At 34.3% G+C, this 24,162-nt stretch overlaps 2 protein-coding genes across 8 annotated transcripts; one reads left to right on the plus strand and one right to left on the minus strand.

Moving 5' to 3' along the window:
• The first annotated feature begins 1,275 nt into the window (after positions 1-1,275).
• LOC107901438 (membrane-anchored ubiquitin-fold protein 6) lies at positions 1,276-3,641 on the plus strand. Its single transcript, XM_016827454.2, has 3 exons — positions 1,276-1,884; positions 2,623-2,793; positions 3,227-3,641. The coding sequence occupies exons 1-3, from the start codon at positions 1,755-1,757 to the stop codon at positions 3,280-3,282; spliced, it is 357 nt and encodes a 118-aa protein (XP_016682943.1). The 5' UTR covers positions 1,276-1,754; the 3' UTR covers positions 3,283-3,641.
• Positions 3,642-3,858: 217 nt separating this feature from the next.
• On the minus strand, positions 3,859-14,866 carry LOC107901436 (protein Daple). Of its 7 annotated transcripts, none has more exons than XM_016827450.2 (12): positions 14,404-14,866; positions 13,852-13,940; positions 13,256-13,400; positions 11,874-12,074; positions 11,548-11,670; positions 11,290-11,327; positions 11,084-11,213; positions 5,930-10,378; positions 5,194-5,346; positions 4,910-5,011; positions 4,693-4,832; positions 3,859-4,500 (listed from the first exon to the last, which is right to left on the minus strand). In XM_016827450.2, exons 3-12 carry the CDS (start codon positions 13,331-13,333, stop codon positions 4,221-4,223), a joined length of 5,694 nt encoding a protein of 1,897 aa, XP_016682939.2. In that variant the 5' UTR covers positions 13,334-13,400; positions 13,852-13,940; positions 14,404-14,866; the 3' UTR covers positions 3,859-4,220. The 7 variants fall into 7 exon arrangements, with proteins under 7 accessions (XP_016682939.2, XP_040951075.1, XP_040951073.1 ...); XM_041095141.1 differs by having other exon boundaries at positions 13,256-13,394; positions 14,404-14,724; XM_041095139.1 differs by lacking the exon at positions 14,404-14,866 and adding an exon at positions 14,038-14,130.
• Between the last annotated feature and the right edge of the window lie 9,296 nt (positions 14,867-24,162).

Genomic DNA, 24,162 nt, shown 5'->3' on the forward strand with positions numbered 1-24,162 from the left:
ATGATCGAATTGTGCCACATGCCAACCGATTGATCGCCTTTCAATCTTTCTCCTGTACATCATCTGGTTTCTCTTCATCAATGGCAATGTCTAGACCCTGCTGAAAAAGGGCATCTAGAACCTCACTTTGCCACATACCAAAATGGTCGGTGCCATCAAAGATCTCTACGGCCAATCTTGCATTTGCAATTGTCGGTCTTGTCCACATGGACGATGTTGAAGCTCCTACACCGACCGTTTTCTCCATAATCTTTCAATATACCTAAGGAAATCTTTTCTGATGTGGAAGATCAGTTTAAACTGCAACCACAGAGCATACTACGATTAACCTTCGGCTCTGATACCACTTGTTGTTCCAATAGGGTCGGAAGCGTGTAAATTATTGTACTAAAAAATCACACAAAGTTCAATTCCCAGGGAAGAGAGGTGGATCACATGGATCTCTTAAATACCAAGTCTTTCCTTAGACAGAATATCCCTTCTATAGTAATTTAATAGCACAATTAAATACTACTATTATACCCTCAAATATTGAAAGAAAAATAGGACAAGAAAGAACACAAGAGTTTTAACGAGGTTCGGTAAATTATACCTACGTCCTCGGGCACTAACACCAGATGATAACTTTACTATCTCCAAAATATTACAAACAAATAGAATTCCTTAAGAATTCTCAAATGGGAGAAGAGAGAAAACTAAGAGAGAAAGATTGGTTGGGATGGTTGAAATGAGAAATGGTTAGGCCTATTTATAGTTGAAGTTCAGGGACTAACTTGCAAATGGCCTAAAAAATTAGGGACCAAAATTGCAATTATCCCTTTCAACTTTAAACAACTTGCCAACTATTTTTTTTTCTTTCGGTGCCAATTGCACCTCCCACCATTTTTGACTTTTGAACCCCTTTTTAATTTAACTTATCAACATTGATAATGTCTATGACAAATTTAACTACAGAAATCTTCACCTCATAAAATTTATCCATGTTGAATTCTCAAAAAGAATAATTGGAAGGCCCTATTTCACTGTGCATAAATACTAAACTTTTAATTATAATTATATGGTATAAAAAATTCCTTTCTTAATATGAATCTTTTACTCAAACAACCAAAAAATCTTCAAATAATATTATATTAGAATTCAAGTAATTGTAAATTAAAAATTGAATAATATGTAAGAGTAAAAAACATGTCAACCCACTCAAACAGATGATTTTGTTGTATCCATCAAATTGCATACATTATTTTAATGGAGCTTTTAACTAGATGGGTTATTCATGACTGACAATGTAAAATGCGTCACTTTCCATATCATTAGATTTTCGGTTAGATTCAGGCAATAATCTCAGTCGAAAAGTTCCTATTTGGGTGCTTTCATTCTCCTCTTTCTTCTTCAATTTGCAAACCCCTCTCTCTCTCTCTCTCTCTCTCTCATCAATCCAGCTCTTAGATTGATTTTAAATCACTAAAAATACTGCTTTTTTTTTCTCTCTTGGAGTTTGAAATCTCCTCAAGCTCCAAGTAATTAACTTTTTGCAGTGAATTTTGCACAAACAAAATCTGGGTTATTCATAGCTTCTTCTGTAATGTTGGTTTTCCTTTACAAAAAGCAAATTTCAGTTGTCACAGAAAAAAGAAAAGGGCTTTTATATTGAACAGTTGAATTCAATCTATTTGACAAAAAAAAAATCTGGGATTTTGGTTTTAGAGATTAGTATGAGAGTTTGAGGAGAGATTATTTGGTGAGAGATTTCATCTATGGCCGGTGAAGATTTAGTGGAACTCAAATTCAGGCTTGCAGATGGAACAGATATTGGTCCAACCAAGTATACTCCAGATACAACTATTGCATCTCTCAAAGAGAAAATACTTGCCCAGTGGCCTAAAGGTTACCCTAACTTTTCCATTTTTTTTACCTGTTTAATTATATATTATTCATTGTTTCAACATCAATATAATATATGCTTCCAAATTTGTTCATTTGATTCAACTCTTTTCCATGGTTGCACAATAGCTATTTTTCATCTTAGGTGACAAAAAATGGGTGAAGGTTTTTTTTCTTTTTTTACCTTTTCTATTCTTGGATCCAGGCCATTGGAACTCAAAGGCACCTGAATTTAGATCAATAACACTGTTGTTCTTATTTTGACTGTTCTAATTGAGGCTGACAAAAGTTAAAGCATGCCCCACTCTGCCATTCCATTACGCCTATGGTTTCACAGATTCTTTTTTGTAATCTAAATTTTCAATATAGAATTAGATGATTGGACCAAACTTAGTTACTAGTAACAGTCTTTCACTCAGTTTTGCCTCCTATAATGAAGACAGTCACAGTTTTTAGTGTATATAGGTACTATATATGTTGCTTTTAACCCTCCTGCACTTTGCTTTATATCTGAATTCTAGTGTTCTTTTTGTTACTATATGGTGTGTCATATGTATCGAATACTAATATGTTCAGTTTTTCGTAGTTTTTCATATGTTTGAAGGATTATTATACACTCGTACAAACGTTCTAATGTGTACAAACTCATATAGAAGTCCGGGTAACATAGGTTATAACACTGTGATATGGTATATACTCGACCTCTGTTTTCATATGAAATCACTCTTTTTTGTTTCACAGACAAAGAAAATTGCCCAAAGACAATACAGGATGTGAAGCTAATTAATGCTGGAAAGATACTTGAAAACAACAAGACACTTGCTGAGTCCACACTTCCAGTTGGTGAACTTCCAGGAGGTGTAATTACAATGCATGTCGTTCTGCGCCTTCCTTTGTCAGACAAAAACAATGGTAAATCCCCAGCATATCTATTTGATTCATTGCACATGAAAGTAGCTTGAGGGATATGACACAATATGCCTTCTTTTAACCATTATTACAATCGACCAACTAAATCACCAATATAGTATGTTGCCCCCTGGTGAACATTTTCTTCAATATACTCTCAGCAGCTATCATTCCATAAGTAACCTTAACATTTTGATCCTATTCCTCCTCTTCTGCATGCCAAAAGTTCCACAGTTTTTGCTTATAGGTGAAAAATTAGGGTTCTTTTAGTTCATTTCCACATGATCCGTCTTTGTTTTCCTATTCTTGTCTCTGAGCACCCATAGATGTTGGAAATTGGAAAACCGGGGTTCAAATATATGTTGTTTAGCACCATATTTGCATTATGAACTTTGCTTGATGTGCCTTAATTACTAATTCCCCACATTTTATCCAGAGAAACAACAGGATGATTCTCCAAAGAAAAGTAGCTGTTCATGCACAATATTGTAGCTGCTTAATCAGATCCGATACTGGTTTCTTCAATGCATTCCTGTTAGATTTGTTCTGATTGCAATCCTTCATCTTTACATGTTTGAGGCTTATTCTGATGGCTGCAGAAACATAAACAGAAAAAGTAGTATGATTTGGTTTTACTGGAATATCTTGCATTTCCTTTGTTGCTTCTGAAAAAAAAAGGGTAAAAGACAAGAAGTGTTCAATTTGAAGTTTAGTTGATTATGGATCAGAAAAAGATTAAAAAGTGAAATTTATAGGAGAAATTATTAATTTTTTTTGTTTTTTTGTTGATACTGCGTTGAAAATGTAAATCCTTGTCACCTGCACAGTGAATAACCATGTTTGATTGTTTACAATGATCTTTTTTTTTCCATTATACATGGAGTAGAGTAGACCTTAGATTTAGCATCATTACAATGAACTTTCCCATGTTAAAACAAGGTTGATTGAAACCAGAAAGGCTTGAGAAAAGCCTAGTGAAGAACGCAAGGTCAAGCAGAAAATCAACAAAGAAAAGGGCAGGTATGCAGAAAAAGGAAGCAGAGATTGAAGAAAGGTGTGACACAAATATTGAATAACTGCTGCTAGTAATGAAGTGAAAATAGCTGTCAATAAAGAATTTCACTATACAATAGAAGAATTAAATCACTATGACCAGGGGAAAAAGGTCGAAGTGTTGCATCTATCTATACCTTATGATACTGTTAAACCCGTTACAGAGGCCGGGAAATTTATATTTATTTACATAAAATACAGCTGCTGTGCTTTTGAACATTGTGTACCAAGCTTGGCAAACTTGAACCCTGCAATAGCTTAATAGCCAGTGAAGTCTTAGGAAATTTAATAATTTAATGACAAGGAGCAGCAGGCATTAACTTAATCCTGTAAGGGGTCATTTTGAGGACATCCAGTGCCATGCTTGTTCTTGTGGCTCAGGAATGGTCCCCAGGAGAAGCTGATGAGGAGCGAATTAAGTTTTGACCTTTCCTCAATGCCCGAACATTCTTGAGAGTCATCATTAGTTTTTGTCTCTCTCCTTCAACCTCTGCAAATTGAAGGCTTAGCTGAGAGTATCGTTCATGCATCTCTTTTAGTTCAGTCTCTACAGCTCCATATCTGCCCTTTATCTCCAACATGTCTTTGATCAGTTCATTGATGTCCCTGAAACTTTTGAACACTGCTTCCTCATCATTGTGTTGTTTCATGAAAGAGCTGCAGCACAAGAAAATATTATGTCAAATATTCTTTGATGTTTCCTTTCCTCAGCTAGGGTTAGTACTTTAAACATGCAAGCCACAGAAATTTTCTTGAAGTGACCTTCAAGGCCAAAGCAAGTTGTTTCCCTTAATCAAAAGGTTGTCTCGGAAAAGCAGGCTAGTGTTATTTTCTAAAACACAAGTATACCTCTGAAAAAGGATGCTTGACTTCTTTGTTTGCAGTGCCTCCGCAAGCTCAAGTTCCAATGCAAGTACTCGTTCTAATGCATTTCCAGTTTCTGAATATTCATTAAACATAGGAAATATGCTTCCCAGTTCTTCATTCACCTGTGCATGGGCAAAAAGTGAGAACCTGATTGAATTACTTTATCAAAGTTTTATGGAAGAGGTCCATATTGATCTACCTTATCTAACTGCATTAATTCTTTCTGTAAACCTGGAAACTTGGTGTCGAAATGATGAGCATCTTTTGAAAGAACCAGATTCTCATTTTTCATCCTTTCCAGCTAAAAGCATAAAAAGAAAAAGAAAGAAGAGTAAATTAATCACCATTACTAGGTATTATCCTAAAGAAATTTTATGCCACAAATGTAATGATTCCCCAGCTCAACAATGTAAGAAGAAATTGCAATTGAATTCAAGTGAGATCATCACTAACTGGCACCTTATGCTTTGACAATAAACATACCTCACTAGTTAGGTGGTCCATGCTAGATCTTAAGCTTTGAGCTTTAAAACGATCATTGATTAAAGCTAGATGCTTTGCATCACTGTTTGGCAAGTTGCATTGGTTGACAAGTGCCAGATTGTGAACTTCATGTGTATCATTAGATACAAGATCCTGATAAACAATTAAGTAAATCATCACTATAAAGAAATTTCATTATGTAAATAGAAGAGTCACACAGTAGAGGAAGGATAAATGAATAGATAACATTTTCTTCAAAGAAACCTTCATCCAAGACTCTTGATAAAGGAATAGGATAAATTTGAAAATCGAAAAAAACTTTTTAACCAGTTAACATACAGTCTAAAGCAAAAAATGCAAGATAGCTTATCAGAAGAACTGAAAGGGAGACCTTAAAGATTAACAACTTTGACGATGCTACTAAACCTAAGGCCTAGCCTGTGGACAGGTTTAGATAACATCAAAGTAAAAATAATGCAATTGTATCCTTAGGACCAAATGCATTTTCATTTGTTTCTTAGAAAGGCATACTTAGCATTCACATTAAGTTGATAATCAACATATTAAATGCTTAAATTACATCATTAAATCTAAGATAGTGAAAAACAAATATATGCAACACAATAGAATCATATGCCACATAAATATTATAGTAATATAGTTCATTCAAAAACTGAAAATTGCCAATTGAATCAAGAATAGTGAAAGATATCCCAAGCAAAGTTATAACAGTTACCTGCTCAAGTTGCGAATTTGTGGGTGCACCTGTACAGTCACTTCCATCATCTGCATCTTTGGAGTTTTTTGGAGTATCTTGGTCCAAATATTTAAGATCAATGTCCCTAGTTTGAGCATTATTGACAACCAGCTCATCAGAGAAGCAACCATCTTTCAGTTTGCCATCTTTTTCCTTCTGAACATTCATGGTTGATGTGGATGCCTCAAGCAATTCTTTCACTATGCTAAGTTCAACTGAGATTCTAGATTTTTCCTCCTTGCATTCTTGCAAAGAAGCTTCAAGTTTCTCTTTTTCTTCCTTGCAGCATTCAAGGCTTATCATTGAGCAATCCAATTCAGCTTTCATCAAATCATAAGCCCTCATTTTTTCACGCTTGTCTAAAACCAAAGACTGTAACTCAGCCTCCAATTCCAAGATCTTAACACCCAGTTCTTCAATTTTCTTTAAATGAGAAGCTTCTGATTTCTTTCTATTCTCAATCTCATCAATGGCATCTTGTAATTTCCATAGCATTTCCTCACTATGCTTTTTGGAGATAGCCAACTGGTGCTTTAGTTCTTGCAGCCGTGTTTCATACTGTTCTTTGATAAATGCAATTCGTAAGGACTCTTGCATAGCAGTTGGTGGTGCTTCAGATTCCCTCTTCTCCCGAGCCTGGATGGACTCCGCATCAGCTTTATCTTTGAGCTCCTTCAAATGAATGGACAAGTTCTTGAACTCTTCAGTCTTCAAAATCTGTTCAGAAAGCCTTTGAGAAAGCTCATTACACTGATTCTGCAGCAGCAGCACTTCATCCTTACGCCCTACCAGTAAGCTTATCTGAGTGCTTTGTTCATCCAATTTAGCTTTGAGTACTAAGACATTGAGTTCCAGTCCTTCCTTCAATATCATCAGATCATCAATCTCTTCTTGGGAACCACCTAGTAAGTGCTTCAGCCTTTCAACTTCAAGAGCATGCTGATGTTTATCCTCAAAGAATGCAAACTCAATTTTTTCAATCCTACTTTTGTAATCCTGAAGCTCAGATATTGCAGAGCTATTTTTATTTAGAAGCACCTTGTTTTCAGCCATGGAAGCTTCTAACTCTGATTTTAGGGAGTCCAGACTCACCGATAATCTTCTATTTTCTTCAATGCAATGTGCTTCACGAGCAAGACAATCATTAAGTATACTCTCAAAATTAAGATGCTTCTCTTGAAGCTCCCCAAGGTGTCTTTCAGAGCTGGAAAGTTGACAAACAAGGTCAGTGGTCCAGGTTTCATATTGAGTTCTTAAGAAAATGAGGCTAACACCTGCAGCTACTGAAAGTTCATGCATTTCAGACAACTCAGATTCCAGAGAAGTAATAGTGGAAGACTCTTTGCGAGCATTATTGAGGCACTCATCATACTGCTGTAAAAGACTGCAAACTCTAGATTTCTCTGATTCTAGGTCCAATAACATTTGCTTAAGATGGGCCAGTTCAGAATTCTGCTGATCAAATTGCAACAACTGATGGTGCTTCTCATTCATTTGGGAAGTAAGGTCTGTAACCATACTCTCTAAATTATTTTTGGTGCTTCTTTCTGCTTGCAGCTCATCATGCACAGAATGCAAACTTTCTTTCAAACCATTAAGCTCCAAAGCAAGCTTGGCTGCCTCCTCAGATTTATCCTGTAAAGATTGCACCAACGTTTTGTTTTCTTCCACAAGTTCAGCCACAATCAACTTACTGCTTCCCAGATCTTCATTAACAGACTCTAAAACCAACAGTTCTTCAGCAATCTCCTTATTCTTAGAAGTAAGTTCTTGCAGCTCTGCTTCAAAATGCTGAAGATCAGATAAAAGATCTCTCTGCCGCTGTGCATAGGTTTCAACTTCAGAGCTATCCTTGAGCTTTTCAGTAACAGCTTCAATTTCTAACTGAAGCTTTTCTACAACCACATTGGACAAATCCATTTTATCAACCATGGATTGTATATCACGTTCAAACTTCTGTTTCATTAGCACCATCTCTGATTCTACCGCACTTAAAGACACCTGAGCCTTGTCTCTTTCATCCATCAGATCTTTCTTTTCCTCCAAGAGATGAAGAAATTTTTCATATGCATTATTCTGGGCCTCTTCTACCTCGACAATGACAGATGTCAAGTCCATGGATTCTCTATCCTGACAAACCAAGTCACTTGAGAGGGATGGTTCATCAAAAAACTTACCATAGGATGACAATAAGTTAAGAAACTTGTTTCGCAGAAAGTCAACAGTATTTTGCAGCTTTTCCTTCACAAGGTTCAATTCATCAAACTCAGTTTTGATCATTCTCAACTCATCCTGCAAAGAAGAGTTATTGTTTCTAAGATTATCATTTTCCAGAGTTCCTTCCTTCAATAAATTAGCCAACTCAGTTTTCTCCATGACACAGGCACCAAATTTGCTCTTGTAACTTTGGTACTCCATCAAGTGGCACTCCAGTTCAGTTACCTTCTCAGAGAGAAGATGACTTTCATGGGTAACATTTTCCACATTTGCTTCCAAAGCTTGTTTCTCCAAAGCCAAGTCATTATACTTGGCAATGCAAGTAGCCTTGTACTCATTAAGGGAATGAACATCATCGGTAGCTGTCTGCAGCCTTTGCATCAATAACTCCTTGGACTCAACAGAAAGTTCCAATTTCCATGTAAGCTCATCCATTTTCTCTTTCATTGTTTTCATTTCATCACTTGCTTCAAGCAAAGTATCTTGTAGAGTGTTTGAAAACACATCCAAGTATACATTCTGATAATGCATTTCACAAACTTCTTCTTCAACCTTCTGATAAAGGGTTTCCTGCAAATGGAGGGATCTTTTCAAGTCTTCTAAAAGAATATCTCCACCCAAATGTTGTTTCTTCACCCCTACATACTGATTTTGAGAATGCAAGGGCCTGGTGGGTTGGAATTCTTCTGAATCCAGCCCATGGTTCCGCACCATCTCTGAGTATCCTCGAGAGTTTGTCTGTGAAGAATCTACAAAAGCTTGCCTGATAAGATTCTCATTTGTCTCAAACACAGACATAACCTGAGAAGAAAGCAGCTCAAGATCCTTTTGCAACTGGCCCACCGCAATTGAATAATTAAGGCGTGCCCTTTTCAGTGCTGCTTCTGCAATAATAGCCCTTCTTTCCAGTTCCTTGCTTAGAGATTCCAAATCTTGTTTTTCTTCAGCAAATCTCAAGACTTGTTCATTCATATCTTGGCGCATAGCCTCCATCTCAGCGTTAGCAGATTGCACCCTATACAAGCAAGTAGAATGCTCATTTCTGAGACTCTGCAATTCTGCCATCATCTGTCTTTGGTTTTCCTCAAGCTCCTGAACAAGAGCTTCATAGTAGCACTCCATCTGGTCCATTTTCTTTGCAAGGCTTTCCCACTCTGCTTTTGATTCATCCAACTCTCTCAGAAGTTCAAAGATTTTGCTTTTCATTGCATTAGAAGTACTCATAGAATCAGGTTCATGTGACACAAGGCCAGGCACAGTAATACAAGGTACCATGCCTGGTTCTGGTTGATAAAGTTCTGCATCAAAACTAGTTGCCAGTATAAAAGAATTAGTTAAACTCATTTCTCTGGTACTCTTCATGTTGCATCTGTTGGATGGTACTGACCTAAGAATAAAAATTTCTTTTTGAGTTCCCTGTTTGAGATCTTGCAGGATGCCAAACAATGCCTCCAAGTCTGCTTGAAGGAACCTTTGGTCTCTTTCATGGTAATTCAGACATGCCTTGTTTTGAAGTTCCCTTATCTTTTCTTCCATAACTAAAAGCCCCTTTGAGAATATGACCTCTAAGTCTTGAAGTAAGTGATCCTGGTCTTTCTTAATGGCTTCTTTGCTGGTTAGAGAAGGGCACAGTGTAGAACTCGACATCCGCTCAAGGTCATCTTTCAACCTCGAGCACTCTAATTTTAAAGCAGAAACCTCTTTTTCCAACCTTTCTCCTGAAGAAATCTCCGTGACAAGTTGCTGAGCAAACTTCTCAGTTTCAGCACCTATTTGACTAGCATGATTTTGTAACAAGCTTACTTCCCTCTTAAGTTCCTGAATAGATGACTCTGCCACTTCCAAGCATCCTCTAAGTCTGCTATTTTCTTCGTAGACAACGGTTAAGTCATTATCCCCAGAATGGTCTGAACTCCAGCCATGAACCCAATTGTTAGTCCCCTGTGCCAAAAACCGATGATCTGAAGGATCTCCTTTCTCTTGCTGAGGGCTATGACCAAGGCCTGTCAAATCACCAGAGACTGTACTCTTTATGCTGTCAATTTCATGAGTACTGGAAGTATCATGCTTCTCTGCATATAAACTTTCTGATGTATTAGAAGAACCATCAAACCCAACAGCTGAGTCTCCATAGTCTTCATTCAAGCCAACATCTTCTTCAAGCGATGAGTGTTCTTTAGATTTTTCTTTAAATCTAACCCTCGGATTGACCTATGTACAGAACAAAAGGTAAAAGATTAGATTATCTCCTAAGAACAGAAGACAACAGCAAATCACGTACTGCTCATTCATAAGAAGCTTGCAACAACTGAAGAGCCTACAATATAGATTTTCACATAACTTGAACACCCAAAATTTCACCCCAAAAAAAAAAGAAGAAAAAGTATATTTAAAGATACATCGAGTACTTGTTGCATATTGGTATTGTAGCATGGGACTGCTGAGGATCTTTATAATATGAATATTACTCATCTTCAGACTCATTTAATCATCTTGACTTCTCAATAACATTTTCACACTGACTCACAACACAGCCTCTTTGGTGGTTTCTACAGCAAAGCCATAAAAACCTATGGAAATATTAATGAATTTCTTGGTAACAACAAACTCAATTTGGCATGATCTCCATGATTAATATTCTTCTGGATTCAACCAGGAAATAGATGCCAACACTTTTCATTAATAAGTGATCTCTTAGACCTTAAAATAACCATTTTTTTCAAGAGTTGAGATGCCTTAATTATAGTAAGTGAAGAACAACTATGACCAATCATACATCTCCAACAAAGAATGTGCTTTTGTAAGTATATGTGCAAAAAGCTCAAAAAGGAAGTATGAAACAAAAGCAAAGAACCTTAACTACAATATAGAACACATGATAATATCTAGGAATCCAAAAGAAATCAAAGACTTAACCTTAACCGTATTACTGTTGACGATATCCTCAGAAACTGATACTTTTCCAGAAGAAGACTGATCAGGACCATTCTGGTCTGACCCAACCTGCAATCCCCTCTCCCTAAGTTCCCGTTGCTGTTCAAACTCTCTGAGACCAAGCATAGTTACAGATAAGCAGTTTGAAATTAGCTGAAGCAATAAGTTTAAATGTTTGCAATAAATACCTGAAACCAGTTTTAGAGGTTAGCAGTTGTACTGTGACCTGTCATTGGATACAAATATTATTTAGGCACAAGAACAAAATCAAGTCTCTAGTAACAGAGAAGAAACTTCAACAACAATTATGAAAGAGTTCCACACACATTATAGAGGAAGCTACACAAAAATATTTTAGCATCTACCCGTATGCATGACCCAAGAAATCCAACAAGCAATTAAAAAAAATACACCATGAATGTTTTGAAAATTGCAAAAGTCCTTACATGTAATATAGCTCCAGAATCACAGCCAATAAGTGGCAGTGGAACAACAGAAGGCTTTGAGGCATCAGCATAATCAGCAAGGTTGATCGTAGCCTCACCAAGAAGGCCAGACCGAGAGGAACCCTGATGCCAAATAGATTAAGGAGAAAGACAGTTAAACTCAGTTGAAATAAGACGGAAAACAAAGATCTGTTCTGCTGCAATTAGAGGTCCGGAATAAACTGTCTATAGATCTGGGAAATTCGCAATTCACGTTTAGGTCATACTAAGAGTGTCTGTCTTTGGGGTTAAGTTGTGCAATTGGAGTGTAAGGATTATAATCTTACCATTGCCACGACAAGCTTATAGAGTTTCTCATCAAATTGTTTAGTTTTGATGTCTTGGAGAAGCCTCGTGGTCTCATAGATTGGATCAGCCCATTTGCAAGTTCCATTTCTCACATTTGCTTTGGTTGTCTTTGCAGTTGCTTTACCAGAATCAGCAGGAATGAAGGATATATACAGTTTATCCCATCCATTTTGTGGAATCTGAATTTTTCAGAAAAGTATACATAGCATGTGGTCATTGCAGCAATCAAGATGAAGGATGCATCAATTTATGCTTTCCAGTGATGAAAGATGGACAATCACAAATAGACTACTGAAATAAAGAGTATGAACTCATGATTAGAAACAGAAGTCTAGTTGATCATCTCTTCACTACTATGGCAAAGAGAAAATGGCTCGACATTGATCCTTGTTGCACCCCTATCATGATTAGAAATTCATCTGTCAATCCACCACAAGTTCTTACATCCATGACTACACCCTCATACGTATTTTGTACATTTGAGGAACTCCCTTCTTGTTCAAAACCTACCAAAGAATGGCCCTCAGCACTTTACCACAGATTTCTTTAAATCAATAAAAATCATACATAAATCTTGCTTTGACCCTCTATACCTCTCCATAAGTTGTCACAATGGGTGAATTGCTTCCATGGTAAAATCTTGTGACCGTCAACATAAAATCTTGTCACATCTTTTGACATAGATCATTATGTGACAATTGCGGGAGCAAAACAATTGACAACCTCATAGATATGATGATACTGAACCCATAGGTGGGTACTTTATAGGTTACAGTATGCAATCTGCATTCAAGCAACAGGTTCTGGAAAAGACTAAACACACTACTGCATAAAAAATTAATCTCTTGAGCAGTTGACCTTCTAAAACTCTTGGGCATCAAACAATCTACACCCATTTTTGTAAACTTCCTGATCTAGTTTTTCCTTGGGAAACGGAATAAATTGTTTTAAGTGCGGAAAAGGTTGGCCTAAAACTCTCTAACTACATACATGAGCCAAAGACTCAAAAGTAATACTTTTGCATTGAAAATACATACTTCCAACAAATGCAAGCAATTTACATGAAATCGTAATCGCATGGTAGAGGTAAGATAAAAGATAAAATCACAATCTATGTGAGCATCTTAGAAAATTCATACATTATAACTGAAATTATACAATCAATGCATGTCATTGATGTTTTGATTCACCTTAACAAGCTACATTGTACAAATTGGTTCACATTCATTGTTAAATAATTTCTATTATGCCAATTCATCAACTTATAATATGATCTTGTGTCTAACGAGTTCAATAAGACATTAACTTCAAATGGAAAAGACAGTGCCAGAAATTTCCACAAATGCAAAGTGCGACTTACATGTGTAGCATGGAATTGTAACCGAAATACAACTTTTATTTTTGTCTTCTCGATCTTCCACTTAGGGATCCTCGACATTACCAGCAAATCAATTAATCACCAGCTCTATTGACATACCAATCCCCCCCCTTTGATTAAACTGCCCCTGAAACCAAAAAGGATCATCATTTCCATATAGACAGCTGAGACCAGTTAAAACTAGTTCAAGTGCAAGGATATCGTGTTTGGAATCCAGAGCCTACTGCAAGGATTAAAATCCCTTGAGGAAGTGTACCTCACCAAGACAGTAACATAATTAGGAGAAAAACAATGTAAGAGCAAACAAAAGGATTTTTTTTTAACCCCCCAACTACATAAAAGGTCCATTCAGATCAAGGTTTATGTTTAGTAAACAGAAACCCAAATTAAACTAAACCCCAAGCTAAAATCTAGAGGGGTTGGGGGAGGGAGACTTAAACTCTGCTTATTTCAATGATCTGATCTACTGAGATTGACTTCACCATTTCTTCAGAAACCAACACAAGATCCAAAAATGTGTAAAGAGGATATTTGAACTAAAAGCCAAATTAGAGAAAATCGCTAATTCCCGACCATACCTTGTTGAAAGGAAGGCAAAATTTTTCAAAAATGCAAAACCCCAGAAGCAAACTTCAAAATGCTGGCTTCAAATTCTCGGATCCAAACCCTTTTTTATTGAGAAATAGAAGACGGTGAATTTCAAATTTTTTAAGCTAAAAAGAAAGACAAAAGAAGCAAAGAAGAGAAAATGGCACTTCACACACTTCAAAAGAAACAAAGATGCAAATGTCCAGCTTCAGAAAGACTGACACAAAAGGAAAAAGGAATAGAGTAAAAGAGAATCCAAAACCAAATGCCACACCCAAAATAAGAAAAAAGAATAGCACCTATAACAAAATCTCAAAATACCACTATTTTTCTTTCCTTTTAAGAAAACATCAAAGAAAAACAAAAGAACCCAGATTTGTCACAGTAAAAGAAAGAAACTGACCCGACCCAAGTGAGAAGACGTCAATAAATGCACATGGAAACAATAATCCAGTAAAAAAAATTAACATTTAAAATCCATTTAAACACTAAAGAAAAACAAAATCAATAAAATAATGGCGTGTAGCAATGAAGTTAGGTACCCAGTAGCGGATCGGTAGGTGCTTAAGCTGGAAGAAATAGCAGATAAATCTTTACAGGGAAGGTTCCATTTTTCATACTAATTACAATGAATAAGAGGAAACTAAAAACCCACAAAAAATGAAATCAAAATTTGAAAGAGACAGGGAAAGGGTTGTGGTTTTTTATTAAAAAAAAAACAATTCTTTTGAATTGATGAGTTGTTTTTGGTGATGTGTGGGTGTTTTGTAAGTTGAAGAAAACTTTTTGTTGGGTGGGATTTTTGGGAGAGTGTGTGTGTGTGTGTCGTAGTTGGCGTAAATAAGGGGGAAATGTTGGGTTTTTTTGCAAAGGAAATAATAAAAATGTTTTAAGGTTAAGAAGAGAAGCCATTAGGTGAAATGGAGGTTTTATTTACAGGTAAAATAGGAGTTTTCAGATTTCGAAAAGAAGGGCTTTGATTTGCATTAGTGTAAGAAAAGTGACATCCCGCCAAAGCTTGTTTGCTAATTATTTATTATGATTTAATAATCAAATTAATTAGTGTTTAGTTACATAATTAAATCATCTTTGATATGTTTATTATTATTAGAGGGATTAGCAATTGAATAACCAATGAGTGATTGCCATTTAAGATACAGCTGGACCATTAATAATTCAATTCAATTTGATGCCTTGAATTGAAGTCCCCCATTGGACCACCTTGAATAATTCAATATGGTTGGGAATTTAATTTTTTTTTATTTCCTTCTTATAACTATTTTGAAACTTTCCCAATTTATAACTTTGACTTTATATTAATTTTTGCATTTAAGAATAACAAAAAAAAATATTTAGGCTTAATTTGGATGGGTGGTGCGTTTAGCTTCGGTGATATTAAAAACAGTAATGGCGGTGAGATTGAATATTATAGCGGTAAAATTAGAAACAACGATAAGATGTGTGTTTGGATTCAAATATAGCTACAATTGAACCAAAAATGGAGGTAAAAGTGCATCTAATAGCAGTCTTAATCTTTTAATTTTACAAATGTAGCTTCACATGTTCTGCCTTGTAGCTCAACACTAATTTAGTTTTCTCCCTTTTTTTCTATAAACATTAAATTTATATACGAACTTTGATTTAATATGTAATTTGATACATGAAGTTTGATTTAGTGTAATTATACATATGAAATTTGAATTGTGGTCCATGTGTATACATGAAACTTTGATTTTGATTCAATTATACATATTTAAAAAAATGAATTCACACATTTATTTTCATACTGGATTAATATAATTGTTTGTGTATGTAATATATCATTATAAAATGGTGCTAATTTAATAATGTTATTAGTGATTTGTAAAAAATAAATCTAATTAAAATTGCATGTATAATATTGCACAAAAATAAAATTCATATATAACATAACATTGCACATTGAATTAAAATCTATCTATAACTTCCCTTTATTTTATAAAATAAAGTTAAAAAGGTAAAAGTTATTAAGGATAGAATCATGTAACTTTTTAACTATGATTTAATCCACAATATTAAATTTTCAAGTTCTATTTTTCGCTCAAAAATTCACTGATGTTTGAATCAAATTAAATCGACCGGTTAAATTAGTTGAAATAGAAATCAGTTAAAGTATTCATCTAAAAAATAATATTAAATCGATTGAATCAATTGAATCGGAATTTTTTTATTTTACTTTTATAAAATTTAAATATTTTTTAATTAAATTTATCTAATTCACAACCCTATTTCTACTAAAAGTTGCTTCATTTATGAAAATGGATGCTAGCTTGTCCCCTTTAGTGCTATAAGGAAAGCCTAGATTTAAGGTAGTCTAGAGGAGAATTTGGAGATAGACTATAATGTCTTATACCTCAAAGCTAAGGCCTAAGAGCATGAATTTATCTACAAAATGGGTCTACTATTTAGAAGTAAACTGAAGCGTGGATTTGGATTTCAATAAAGTCACTTATGTCATTTTAAATTTTGTATTCAACAGTTAAATAAAACTTTGAAAGAACAAGCCTATTCAATGGTTGCAATTGCATACAAGTCGCAGCCAAAGACTATTGAGTGCATGATTAAGTTGGTTCATGGAGCAAGGAGTGCATGAATTGTGGCATGGAAATTTGTCATTGTGGGGTCATATTCAGTGGCCTTATGCACATGACTTTGTTCTCCTTTAAGGCCCTCAAGATATATTTACATACATATATACAAATATTCCAATATAAAATGTCAATTAGAGTTTTCATGACATTATGTGGCACACACGTGATAGGCCCCAAGAAGCACGTGCACCCCAAAGTTAAAATCTTCCCCACAAGGAAAAAAGTTGGATTAGCTTGTGATATGATAGTATGTATTACTTTTTAATCTTGTGGAGTTGCCCACATCACATGAACAGATATTTTTGATTGCCAACATGCTATGCTTTGTATGATCTCATCTTCACAATCATATTTATAATTTTCTTTCACCTTAATTACTTTGACATTAGGTTTTCATCCTCTTTTTAAGTCATTAAAAATTAAAAGGTAACTGCCTTTCACTAATCCATAAAATTAGTAGTTTAGAAATGAATTAATATGTGCTAAATCTATGGTACAAAAGAATAAATAAGCAAAATTTGCAAGTATCTTTCTTTTATTGATACAAGCAAGAATCCCAGCAAAGCAATCCCAAGCTTTGTCTAAAATTCCTTAGTTTAACAGGCTAAAAGGCATTTCCTTTGGCCAAAGCTTATATAATAAAAATACAAACAAGGCCCTCAAGACACTGTTTGTCATCCTACGTTTGGTTTTCCGGAAGCATCAGAAACCCTAGCAAAATGGGTTTTCTTAGAAACCCAGGAGAAACAAGAAGCAGGCATTTTCATTTCATCATCAAAAACCATTTTGTTATTATTCTCCTCCTCCTCCTCCTCACTCTTTGACGCCTGTTGCTTGTCCATCTTCTTCATTTTCTCCTTATGTAAAGATCGCATAACGTAAGCTTCTGCTAAACCAACTCCATACGTTGCCATCGCCAAAAAGAAAGGATTAATACTTGTTGTTCATGGAAGTAGTTAAGGTTTGAGAAGAGGAGAAGCAAGACTTGTTACGATTAGGATCTGAGGAGCTAATTGCTTGGAAATTTATAGGCTGCTGTGTCGGTGGTCCATGCAAAATATGAGTTGAATTTGGCTTTGCTTGCTGCCCAAGTCTTTCTTTCTTTTTTGCATTTTTTCTGGTGTGAGAACCCGGCATTTTACTTTATAACCAGACAACAGAAAATTAAAAAATTGTTACTTCTGCAAAGTATGCGAATACTCTGGATTTAAACCAAATTTGTTCATTTGTATGGCGTCAGCGAACATGTGAGAAACAGTTGAAGTGTGAAGGTGAGAAGAAAGTAGAGAGGTTGGGGAGCGTCAGCAACCATGTGGCACACTTTTAAACATTTTATTGGAGACTTGGAGCGTCGAGAGGGAACTTCTCTGCATGGAGTGGACCCACACCCACATCCCATGCTCTGATTTTCAATGCATTTCGATTCCATAGCTTTTGAAGTCGTATGGTGATATGATGAATATAATAGAATACTACAAATACAATTATTACGCATGCATGTATAAAACTTGCATTAATATATTACTTAAAATTAATACATGAAATATTTACGATATTAAAATTATAAAAAATAGGCAGTTTGAGTTAATTTGTGACATTAGCTTAATTAAATATATTATTAATATAAACAAATGATGGAAGTAATAAAATGTGCATAATAAAATTAGATTGTACAAAAATAATAACATAATACTTTAGTTGAGTGGTAAATTAATATTTTACTAATGTAATTAATTTGGGGTTCAAACCCGATTGAGAGTGAGACCAACTTAATCAAGAGCTTAAATAATAAGTATAGATATGTAACACCCTCATACCCGACCCGATCGTCAGGTCAAAATGCCTAAATTTTGTACGAGCTTTAGACATCCCTTTTAATAGTCTAAGATTGATCAGGGACTAAATTGTAAAATTTCTAAAGTTTCAGGCTAACGTCACAATATTGGGGTTCCACATTGCGACGTCACTTACTATCTTATGTCGTCGCGACGTGCACTTTGTTTTCATGAATTTTTCATTATTTCAATTTTCATTACCTAAAACCCTGTTCAAACATCATATACGGCCAATTCAATAAACAAATCATTCATATTAGTTCAATTCCAAACTCAAGATTCACATAATTCATCATAAACTCATTTAATTAAGGCTAAGTTTATAAAATAAGCAAAGAGTTTCAAGTTCTACCAATAGGTCCACCAAAAGACTTATATTCACAACTAGACTTTACCTATACATGTCATAGCTAGTACCAAAATATTCGAACCATACTTTCTTCCAAGCTTGGGATATGATGAGATGAGTTGGCATCGATTCTCCACTCTAACACTTAGGGCACGTTTGGTTCGCTGTATTGGATTAGAGGTGTATTGGATTAGAGGTGTAATGGATTAGAGGTGTATTGGAATAGAGGTGTAATAGCAAATCAACTGTTTGGTTGAATGTAATGGAATAGAGGCGTAATAGTAATCTTGTGTTTGGTTGAATGGAATAGAGGTGTAATAGCATAATGGAAAAAACTAAAATGACTAGAATACCCTTAGCATAAATTTGTTTTGGTAAATGATTATTGTTATTGTTATTTAAATTTTAATAAGATTATTAATATTAATAATAAATAATTTAATCATATTTAAACATAATTATTATTAAATATATTATAATTAAAATATATAATTTAATAAAATTCTTAATAATCAATATTCTTATATGAATTTACTCAAATCATAATATATGATACTATAAAAGATAATTTAACATAATTATTATTAAATATATTATAATTAAAATATATAATTTAATAAAATTCTTAATAATTAATATTCTTATATGAATTTATTAAAATCATAATATATGATACTATAAAATGTAATTTGAAATAATTAATATTAAATAATTAATGTTGACAAATGTTTGTTCTCATCTTGGTTACCATCAACATGCCCTTCATCTTCTAACTAATTGCTAGAATACCACTATAAACAATAATTGCAGTCCTTCAATTCAGAAATGAAAATTTCTCCAGCCAAAGTGTCCAAATTGATGATAACAGGAATTCTTTACTAGTTGCAATAAAACAAAAACATGAATCCGATATCCAAGGAAAGCTAAATCCTGTAAAAATTTTACATGTCTCTCTCAATTCTCAAGATCCTTCTCCTTTTATATGTATAAATACAGTGGTTGTATAAGATAAATGATTTCCTCCCATGTATACTTTCTTTCGTTTTTTTGTTATCTGCAAATTCATGGTGGGTAGACTCTATACATTATTTTTTCTGGGTTTCTGAACATGGCTTTTCCAACTATAGCACTCGAATTTTGCATCTTCATCATCTTCCATGCTCTCACACGCTATAGTGGAGGTCCCTCCGGTGTTTGTGGCTAACTGGAGAGGACCTTGAGGGGAACCCGACTGTGAACTGCTCCCTTTCGAGGATTCTCCAAACTGATCTTGACACATCCATGCATGACCACCACCCAAAACAAGGCCTGATTGATTTGCAGGGGTTGTTGTTGTTGTGGTAGTTGGAAGTCTTCGTGCGTGTAGCCGGTATTTCTGGAAATCAGGGAAGTTCTTACATCAATACTCGATATCAAAACTTGAAAAGAAAACCATTAATAACAAGAAATAACCCTCACCTGCAAATGACTCTTAACTTCATCATTGGTTAAGCTATCTACTTGCATAAGTTCCCTAATCTGCTTTGGAGTAGCCACTGCAAAAAAATTTCAAAGATTTTTGACTCAGAAACTTTAAACTAAAAGGATCAATGAATGAATTGTCACAGAACAATACAATCCTATGATCTCAATTCCCAACAGATCTATGGAATCCCAGTTTCAACTATATTATCATCTATGGTCTCAAACAAAACTAATTATACATGTATAATTCAAACACATATTGAAAAACATTTGTTGGACTCTAATCTATATTTTCCATCAGATCAAGTGCAAATCCAGTCTTCCCATTTACCAAACTTCTTAATTCTAATCTACCAGGATAATAGGCAATCCAAGAACAGCAAAATCAAATTCAAAACCAGCTAAGTATATGTCTAACTCTCATTTTGGAAATCATGATGTGTGATTACATTACAATAACTAAGGAACAGAACACAAGGCCATGCGTTCAAAATGGACTCTAGGTGAAGTATATAGTAAGCATGAAAAATAATTTTTGATGATTGAACTGGATGATGCTTGTCTTTCAGTCAAGCTCTATGAGTAACCATCAAATGCTTAAGAGTAAACTATTTTTAACTTTTATCCATATCGTCCTCCAAAGATATATCAGTATCCTTAGAAGCAAGTTAGAAATAGCTCGGTTTAAACCAATCAACCCATTCACATCCTATTACAGTATATTTTCTAGATAATCATGATTTCCCTTTTGCTAAACCAAAGTTGAAATGATGGCTTTTGGCAAGTAGCAAAGGACACAAACAAGAGAAGTGGGCAACTTACCTTCCTTAGGACCTTCTTATGGTATCGATAGCCCTAATCACACAAGAAAGAAATTTGTTACCAAATTAAACTATCAGCTGATAGCACTAAATCAAAGAGAAAAAAAAAAGTAACCATGCATTGCTTGATTACCTTGCCGGTGCCATAGATATAATCACAATAAGGCCAGCCATGAATACTTCGGGAAAAGAAATAAAAGTTGCAAGTCTAGACGCTGAAAAAAATATCACATAGCTAAACAATAACATAATGTAATTTTGCTAACCTCAGAACCAAGCATTTTAGTGACTGTCAACAAAAGAATCTAAAGCTGCTGCCATCTTCTAAATTCACAAACTTAAAGAGATGCAGACAATTTGAAACTTCAAACAAAAGAAATGAGAACTTTGCATAACAAAGTAAAGAAACATAAACATCTAAAGCAACAATTTTGCACCAGTTAACACTCTGCCATGAATTGATACCGAAAAACGAGTGTTGAATTACAGATATAAAACTACAAATCCTGTTAGGATTAAAAGTTTATTCTTATTCCAGTTTTCATCTGATATTCTCACTCAACAGCAATTATCACCATTTTCTTCTCTACCTTATTGAAGCAAAAACACAGAACCAAACAGCATAACAACCTGACATCAACTCTTCCACCAGAATCCAAACCTCTCAAAATCCTAAACTCTCTGTTTCAATTTCTAAGAGAGAAAAACAACAAGAAATACTAAAATTAAAGCTACGTCAACAATGGTATCATGAGAAAGAAAATTAAATATCTGAATGGGAGTTGAAGTGTCCATATTCAACTTTGGGTTTCCATGCCGATAAGAAAAACATTGGACATCCCTCGTAACCTAAAATCAAACACCTTCTTCCTCCCCCATTATTTCTAAAAAATATCATCCTCAACGCCAAGATTATCTTTGCTGTGGTTTAATGGAATTTGACTAAAACTAGCCATTGAAAAGAGATGTTGCCATTCTGTCAAAGCTGGGTGCCGCCTAATTATATTATTACTTTCCCCTGCATCTATGTTGCACTTCCACCCATACTTCCAAGTATGACATGAGTAGTATCTCTGATCAGCAAGAATCAAGATATCGTGAAGGAACGCATCGGCGCTTTTCAGATCCCCAACTTCAATAGCTTTAGCGCAGGATAGTAACAATCTCAAGGCGTTGTCACAAAAAGAAGAAGCCATGAAAGAAGGTGAGATTCAACAGAGTTTGGGTAAAGCAGAAGAGAAATATGGTAGAAAAGAAAGTGAAAGCAGCAAGGTGAGATTCAACCAATGGAAGAAGAAGCAGAAATCTATGAGGGCAGAAAAAGGAAACGAAAATAAGAAAGGGTAAGGATTCTCTAATCGGCGCTGGATGGGGGGAATACCTATTACGGGACCGGGTGTATTAGGGAAGGAACAGATTTGGGACGTAATGACAATACAACCAACCAAACAACCGATTAAAGGAGGATTAAGTGGGGCCCACTGATTAAGGGTGTATTGGCATAGCCAATACACCCAACCAAACATGGTGTTAAAGTCTAACCTTTACCTACGCGTTAGAAATTAATGTGTTAAGCTTGTGACAACTTAGTAAGTACTACAAGAAATAAACTTTCTATTTAAAGTATAATTAATGTTAGAATATGTATAATTTCATAAAGCCAATACTAATAAATAAAGATCAATTCACAAGGCTTAAATCACTTACCGGATCCATTGAAAATTTTCTCTTGCCATGTTTCATTGGTATAGCCTAGTGTAAACTAAATAGAACATATAGGATATACAGATAGTCGTAGTATTGCACCGAAGTGCCACTTTCATTTGCATACATAAGATTTCCTAATGGTATGTCATTCATATCCTACTAGTTCTTATCTCGTCTATGTGGACTTTTAATAAATTTACTCCATCCCATCTACTCATTCAAATGAAAACAATTTAAAATTTTCACTTTTTACAATTTAGTCCTTATTATCATAATTTTCATTATACTTTGTAATTCAACCCCACTTTCACTACTCATACATTCATTAATTATTTATACTTCATTCACATTCCAATTTATCAGACATTCAATTTTCATAACCATTTTACAAACTTCACATTTTAATCCTTTTTACTATTATTTCAGTATATTAAATCAATTCATCACATAATTAAAATTCAAACTATATTTCACTACTTTTTTTTTGCAGATAATACTAACATATTTTAATTAATTTAACTATTTTAACATAATTTATACTTAGATTAAAATTAAATAAGTAAAATTCTTGAAATACTTACAACCAATGCTTGGATGAAACATTTCTTCTTTCTTCGCTCCTTAGCTACTTCCTTGCCTTTATCACCAACTAATCCTTCACTTTTCTTCTCTTTTTTTTTTTTCATTTTCATATCAAAACATGTAATATTTACTTATTAAAATCATAATCAAATAACATATCTATGCAATTCAAATGAAACTAACATGATTTTCATGAAGAAACTTTATAATCAAACCCTAGTTCTTATTTTTCTCTCTCCTCCAAGACAACTATTACTACTATTTTCATGAAATTATGGTAAATATTAGGCTTCTCTATTGATTTCTCTAAGTATTCATGAAAGAAGCTGGAGAAATTAAGCTTAAAAGGCTTAAAAATAGTGGAAAAGACCTATTTGTAACAAAAATAAAATTTGAAAGGATGGAGAAATGGAGTTGGCATGAGATGTAGGAGAAAGACGAATGATTTCTTCATCTTTTTCAACTTTTCTAATAAAAATATTTAATTAATTTAATAATTAAAATGATAATTATCAAAATGACCCACCAATCATATTTTTACACATTTTAGTCCTTAATCATTACATTTTCCATAATTATCTTATTTGATTAATTACCATTTAATCCTCCAACTTTCCTATAATACCATCTATGAATCATACTTTATTTTGGTAAATTTTCGATTCTAGTCATTCCTCATTTTTCCTTCAATTCAATGCAATCATTTCAAATTTTTAATTTTCTTACTTTTGCCCCTATACTTTAATTTCTATTTTATCTAGTTCTAAAATTCTCAAGTATGCCAAACCCTACTTGGTATTATTCCTGACTCAGTAGTAAGTTAGGGATATCACAAGATGTTAGAATTTGGGTAAATTATACAAATGGCCACCCAACTATGCTCGTGTTCCTGTTTTGGTAACCCAACTTTAAA

The sequence above is a fragment of the Gossypium hirsutum genome, chromosome D06, assembly GCF_007990345.1.
Source record: "Gossypium hirsutum isolate 1008001.06 chromosome D06, Gossypium_hirsutum_v2.1, whole genome shotgun sequence".
NCBI lineage: Eukaryota > Viridiplantae > Streptophyta > Magnoliopsida > Malvales > Malvaceae > Gossypium > Gossypium hirsutum.

Coding starts and splice junctions, on each gene's coding strand:
- LOC107901438 (XM_016827454.2), top strand. CDS start 1,755: ATGGCCGGTGAAGATTTAGTGGAACTCAAATTCAGGCTTGCAGATGGA. Junction 1,885..2,622: donor ACTTGCCCAGTGGCCTAAAG/GTTACCCTAACT, acceptor TTTGTTTCACAG/ACAAAGAAAATTGCCCAAAG. Junction 2,794..3,226: donor TTTGTCAGACAAAAACAATG/GTAAATCCCCAG, acceptor CATTTTATCCAG/AGAAACAACAGGATGATTCT.
- LOC107901436 (XM_016827450.2), bottom strand. CDS start 13,333: ATGTCGAGGATCCCTAAGTGGAAGATCGAGAAGACAAAAATAAAAGTT. Junction 11,328..11,547: donor ATTCTGGAGCTATATTACAT/GTAAGGACTTTT, acceptor ATCCAATGACAG/GTCACAGTACAACTGCTAAC. Junction 5,347..5,929: donor CAAATTCGCAACTTGAGCAG/GTAACTGTTATA, acceptor ATTGTTTATCAG/GATCTTGTATCTAATGATAC.